Below are 6318 nucleotides of genomic sequence, written 5' to 3'. Positions count from 1 at the left end.
GAAGAAGGCATTCCAGAAAAGACAGAGGCCAGTGGAGGAGAACAAGCCGCAGAAGGAGAGGCAGGAGGGCATAGCAAAGCCACCTTGGGAACACTCGTCTGGATGGAGTGGGAAGAGAACCCAACACCAGGCAGTGACTCTCAATTAGGAAGGGCTGGTGGACCGTTGCCGAAGACATCTCGGTGGAGTGGCAGGGGAGAAACCAGATTTGGGCTGGTGGGGTGTGAACGAAACACGAGGAAGCAGAGACCGTCAAGACTGCTTTCAGGAAGCCTGGTGTCTTTGATGGCGCTGCGAAGGGCAACGACAATTAAGGAGGCGGGGGTTTCGCTTCTGTTTTGTTAAAAACAGTGGACAAGACGAGCCAAGACAGTGAACTCAAGATGGACAGGAGGGAATGGAGGGTGGCAGAGGAAGAAGCCTTTTGGCTGGAATGCTTGGAGCCCTTGCTAGCTCTAGCCCACAAATATGTTTAAATCACCGGAAAATCACATGGGCAAACCCTTCCATTGAACAGGGAAATTAACTGCTTATCTCTGTAGCATCTGCTCATTCCTGTCGGTGGAGATAAAGACCACCGACATGTATGAGCAAGAGTGGTTTCCTGCATCCGAGCTGTTGCCCTCACCCCGGGGTCTCCTGACATCTTTTTAACCTTACCCCAGACAAGGCTCACCCTTCTCACAGAGCAGTTACCCAGACCACACCAGAACTCCCTCTGCACCTTCCGTGTGCTCCCTCTGCTGCCGTGGCCACCCTGTGTGGTCTCCTGTCTTGCCCCATTCCTGCCCTCCTGCCTCCTGCTTCTGCCTTCCTCGAGCTAGGGGCTGGACACAGGTACCTCGGTCTTTAACAGTCCAAGGTACGGTGGTCATTTCTGCATCCTTCACGGCCTTGCCTGGTGATTTAGTTTTTTTCTCACTTTTCCCCCTTTTTCTTTCCGCGCTGCCCGAGGCGCTGGGACAGAGAGAACCGTCGCCCCGGGCAGGGCCGCAGGGGTGGGCGGGCGGAGGAGCAGGTGGCAGGGCCGCGAGGACGCCGGCACCTCCGGGAGCGGCCGGCAGAGGGCGCGCCGGCACCGGGATTGGCTGTGGCTGCGGCCACGGCTGGAGAGCGGACCCCGGGACTGGGGACGCGCACGTGACGCCTGCGGAGCGTGCGGGCACGAGGGCTGGCTAGGGCGCAGCGTCCCGGCTAAAAATACGCGCCGCCCGGGTCGGGGGGTGAGGGCGGCCCTCGGGAGGAGCGACTTCTGCAGCCGCCTTAGTCCGGGAGGGGCTCTGCAGCTTGGGGCGAGCACCCGGGCTCCCTTGAAACCTGAGGGCAAGCCTCGCGCCGAGACAGTCTTCCCATCTGCGGGATGGGGACAAGTCCTTACCGCCCTGCAGTTCAGCCTCGCGGGGCGGGGGCAGGGAGGACAGAACGGGCAGGTGCAGGAGACACTCAGATCTTCAGGCACGCCAGCAGAAAAATGAAGGATGATGTGCCAGTGAGGTCATCCTGAGAATCACGGAGGCGCGTTCTAGGTGGAGGAAAGTGCCCGTGCAGAGGCCGCGAGGCCGCAGAGCCTGGCCGGTTGGGGGAAAGGAAGAAGGCGGGCGGAGCGGCCCAGGAGCTGGACGGGGCGACCGGGGCGTGCGGGACCCCGAAACGGGGGGTCCGCGGGGGGGCTGGGGGGGGGGTTCGAGGGAACTTCCTGCCTCGGGCGAGGTCAAAACAGCCTTGACCGGGGTGTTGGCCGCACGGATAAACGGAGTTGTGCATTTTGTTCTGTGAATTCTACCTCAAAAGCAAAAGTGAGCTGAGAAAGTCGTCCTTCTACGGCGCGGGCGGGTACGCGGCTTGGAGCGTACGGGGCATCCCCGGGGAGTAGCGGTGTGCGAGCACCCGCCGTCTCGAGGGCGGAGGGGAACGGTGCCGCCCACAGCCCGAGCCGAGGCTGCCGGCGCCGGCCCCCCACCCGGGTCGTCAGGGGCAACCCTGGAGCTGCGACCCCGCCCCGCCCTGCGCGTAGAGGCCAGGTGGCGGTTGGGGCGCGACCAGCCCGTTTGATTTCCCGCGGCCGGTGGAGAGGGGCGGAGGGGGAGGGGAAAGGGGCCGTCGGCCAATAGGCTGGGCTGGAGGCGGTCATGTGACGGCCGCGGGGCGTGGCCCAGGTGTACTTACGGGGCTGTGAGACCCGGCCTCTGCCTCCGCGCGAAGTCCGGGAGGCGTGGCCGGCGTGCGGGCTGGGAGCTGCTCCTCTCCGATTGGCCTGTGGCCGGGAGGCGGGGCCTGCGCGCGCCGCAGCTGCGGGCTGCGATTGGCCTCGGTCCGGGGCCCGCTGCCGGCGTGCGGGCGAGGCTCGGGGCGCGAGNGCCGCCTCGGGCCCCGCTGCCGGGACCCCCTCGGCTCCAGGTCCCCGCACCCCTGGCAACCCGGCGACGGCAGCGTCGGGGACCCCCGCGCCCCCGGCCCGGAGTCAGGCGGACAAGCCGGTGCTGGGTGAGGGGCGGGCGCGTGCCAGAGCGGCTCTACGGGGTCGACGGGCTGGGGGAGGGGCATCGCGGAACCCACGCGGTCCCGAGAGCCGAAGGCCGGCCTGGCCCCGAGGCTCAAAGGACTCGCTGGGCTGAGGGCAGCTGACCCAAGTGAGTTCGCCTGGTGGGAAATCCCGCCTCGCCTTCGCTGTTGGGAGGGCGTGGTGGGCAGGTCCTGCTGGGGTCTTGGGCACAGCCCCTGGGCGAGAGACTCGGGCCTAGGGAAGCAGGTGCACCGGGAACCCTTACAATGGGAGGGCAGGACTTGGTGGGCCCGGTGAGTGCCCGGTTCTAGGTGAAGGGCCTGGATTTGTAGCCCACGAGGAACGTGACTTAAAGTTGGAAGTGTCTTGAAAGCCTGAGCCCCGCTGTGTGGGCGCTTCCATTTGGTAGACCTGGGATCAGAAAGAATGCCTTGAAGCTACTGGGTGAAACCGGTGGCTTGAAGTGATGCTTAATAGGTAAAGGAAGGTAGATTGCATTTGGAGTGTCTCCAAACTGAGCCCAACTCCATCTCTTCCCCCCCATCTTACTGCCCCCGCTGCATCCCTGCCTGGCAGCAATCCAAGTCCTGGGCACTGTCAAATGGTTCAACGTCCGGAATGGTTACGGATTCATCAACAGGTATCTGAGAAACCTGGGGAGGGGGTGGAAGGGGTGTCTTCCAAACTGGCCTGTGGGACTGGACACCCTCCCGACCTCCTCTCTCTCCCCCTGCTGAGGCACAGGGTTGCAACGTCCAGCTGATGCTGATTGAAAGGCTTTAGCCGGCAAATGCGGGCAAGATGAAGGTCCTGCGCTTCTCCGAGGGCAGGAGAGAGTTAATCTCGGAATTTAGCAAACCTGGCTCTGAGCGGCCCAGCTTGTCTGTCTCACCTTGTGGGTTTAGTTTGCCTGGCTTGGGGGCAGAATGTACCTGCAATCTGCGCCTCAGGGCTCGGGGCTGGAATCCTCACTCATTTCCTGTTTCGGGCAGCTGGAGGAGCACTCCCCTGACTCATCTCCCTCAGAGGGCTGCTGGCTCATTTGAATCCCCCCACCTGACCCTGGCGGGACGGAGGCTAAGGGGGGGCAGGTTGGGGAAGGAAGCCAGCCCTGGCAGAGGCTGCTGCCTTCCTTCAGCTGGACAGCCCCAACCCTGCCTCTACTGGGGAGGGGCTGTAGTGGCGGATTCTGAGCGGAGCCAGGTCTCCCCCAGTGGGCCCTTCCCCAGCCTGGGCTCCCTGCCCAGCCCAGCCCTCCTGGGAGGCCCCAGTTCCCTCTTAGCAGGCTGACCTTTGTGCAGATCCAAGTGCTTTAAAGCGAGAACATTTGATCTAGGGAAGGATCCCTCTCTAATTCTGGAAACTGAGGGCTCCTGGGAAGTTCTGGAGGAAAATCTCTCCATTCTCCATTCTCCCCTCCTGGCCATGGGGTGCTAGGATAAACTGGGGTAATAGGCAAGTCGTGATCAAGAATGGTGGAATATTATCTTCTTTCTCACCCTTGGTCCCTTGGTATATTGAGCGGGGTCCTGCCTCTGGGGTTCCCCTCTGGGCTGAGGGTGAGAGCAGTCTTGGGGATGTTTCCAGCAGGTTCTAGACACATTGTCCCCTTCTCAAACTCGTTCTATACCTCTCTCCCGTCCGCACTTTCTCCCTTCTTCTAGACTAGAAGGGAAGATATGGAGAGGAATTTTCCAGCCATGATAGGGGCTGGGGCAGGGGTGTTGGCCAGGGATAGTTACACTCAGCGCTGCCAGGTTCTAAGGTGCCCCTGGGGCAGAGAGGTGAGTCCTCAGCAGGTAAACTGCTGGGCTGGCCCAGCATCTTCAAGGTGACTTTGCCTTCTCCCCTCCGCCCTTAGGAAGCTCAGGGCTTTCACTGAGGTTTTCGCTGTACTTCTCTTTATACCAACTTCTGGCTCTTGTCTCTGCCTGGGCCCCTCTCCAGCCTCCCCGCCCCCCAGGAGCCAGGGGAGGCCAGTGAGGAGGGGCCTGCTGCTTTTAGGCTTGGGCAGCTAGGGAGGCCTCACCAAGGTCCCCCCTAACAAGCCCTCCTGTTCTGCAGGAATGACACCAAGGAGGATGTCTTTGTTCACCAGGTAAGAGCTGGGGGTAGGGGAGTGGGGGAGAACCCACCCTCTCTCGGAAGGCCTTTGCCGTCAGCCTCGGCCTTTCCCCCGCTTCCCCCCCACAACCGCGTGCCTGCCGGGCGACGGTCCCGCCTCCCCTCGCCTCAGGTGCCCGTATCAGCCGCATTGGCCGCACGTGTGCCACGCTGTCTGCGTGCGAAGCGAGCTTGTTGCCCCCCGCCGTGGCGTGCGCACGCCCTCCGGCAGGACCTGCTGACACGAGAACGAGGCCTAGGCCGTGTTCTGAGAGAGAGGGCGCGGGCTAGAGACGCGTGGGTGCCTGGTTCTCGTCCCCGCGGCATTAGCATCCCCTGCCCACTCCGGCCCCGCCCCAGAGCCGCGGAGGCAGTGAGGCTGGGGAGGCCCCGGGCCTCGAGCGAGCCTCGCAGGTGATGCCGCTGCTCCCGGGGCAGGAGCTCTCAGGCCAGCCCCGCAGAGCCGTCTTAGCGCGCCTCTGCTTTTGGGGCTGCTTGCGGCCTCCCCTTGGGAATCCCTGAGGGGTAAAGGGCGGAGGGAGAGCGTCCCGGGGACAGGGGACAGGCCGAGGGCACAGGCGCCAGCAGGCGTCTGCTTTGCGGCTTCTCCCCCACTAAACTTGGCCTGCGGCCGCGCTCCGCCCTCCGGGGCCACGGGGACGACTGACGGTGAACAGAACGAAATGGGGGCGGCGGACCCAGCAGGGGTGAGGGAGACCCCGGGCTTGCTGCCCTCACCTTTCTCTTGGCCTTTCCCCTGCCAGACGGCCATTAAAAGGAACAACCCCAGGAAGTTCTTGCGCAGCGTCGGAGATGGGGAGACAGTGGAGTTCGATGTCGTGGAGGGAGAGAAGGTTCGCGCTGCTGCGGGGCAGGGGCGGCTGGGCTGGGGGAGGGAGGCCCTCCGGAGGCCCCCCTTCTGTGGGCCAGTTAGCCCAGGCCAGGGGAATGGGGCCACGCTCTCCTGAGGAGGACGGCTGGGCCTTCACCACTCTGGCGTTCTGCATATGGTGTCCCTGTCGTCCCTTGATAACATCCGGGTTTCTCGGTCATGCACCAAGCACTTCCAGTCTGTTCTCCACGTGTCCCCAGTCCATCCTCCTCCTCCCCCACCTTCTCCCCCCGCAAGAGGCTCCAGTAGCAGCTACTCAGGAAGGGCAAGTTACAGAGGGGGCCCTCCCAGAAGGGTCCACACGCAGGCCCAGGCCCCTGGGGGAGGGCAGGAAACGCACCAGTGGAGGAGCCGCAGGGAAGCTGGGGGGGATTTAGCTGGAAGAAGGGGAAGCAGGCTTGGGAACGTGGGACACGCAGTCGGAGCGAGCTCACTGCCCCCCCCTCCCCAGGGTGCAGAAGCTGCTAACGTAACCGGGCCCGGGGGCGCGCCGGTGAAGGGCAGCCGCTACGCCCCCAATCGACGCAGGTTCCGCAGGTTCATGCCCCGGCCTCGCCCGGCTGCCCCGCCGCCCATGGTGGCAGAGGCGCCATCAGGCGGGACGGAACCGGGCAGCGAAGGGGAGCGAGCCGAGGACTCTGGGCAGAGGCCCAGACGGCGGCGCCCACCTCCCTTCTTCTACCGACGGCGCTTTGTGCGAGGCCCAAGACCGCCCAACCAGCAGCAGCCTATAGAGGTGGGGGTCCTGGGCCTGTGGAAGCTGCTGCCACATCCTGGGAAGGGAGGGGGCACCGGTGAGGACAGAGATCTCCAAGTCTCC

The 6318-nt window shown here is 64.0% G+C and overlaps 1 protein-coding gene across 1 annotated transcript in view; it reads left to right on the top strand.

Moving 5' to 3' along the window:
• The first annotated feature begins 582 nt into the window (after positions 1–582).
• Positions 583–6318, top strand: part of YBX2 (Y-box binding protein 2) — a 9052-nt gene continuing 3316 nt past the window's right edge. The window contains exons 1-6 of the mRNA XM_034647267.1: positions 583–634; positions 2290–2484; positions 3080–3143; positions 4568–4601; positions 5371–5460; positions 5950–6234. Of these exons, the coding sequence (XP_034503158.1) occupies positions 583–634; positions 2290–2484; positions 3080–3143; positions 4568–4601; positions 5371–5460; positions 5950–6234 (720 nt within the window). The remainder of the gene's footprint in view (positions 635–2289; positions 2485–3079; positions 3144–4567; positions 4602–5370; positions 5461–5949; positions 6235–6318) is intronic.

This window comes from Ailuropoda melanoleuca, chromosome 17 (genome assembly GCF_002007445.2).
Source record: "Ailuropoda melanoleuca isolate Jingjing chromosome 17, ASM200744v2, whole genome shotgun sequence".
In the NCBI taxonomy this organism is placed as follows: domain Eukaryota; kingdom Metazoa; phylum Chordata; class Mammalia; order Carnivora; family Ursidae; genus Ailuropoda; species Ailuropoda melanoleuca.
This window is presented reverse-complemented; position numbering and strand designations above follow the sequence as displayed.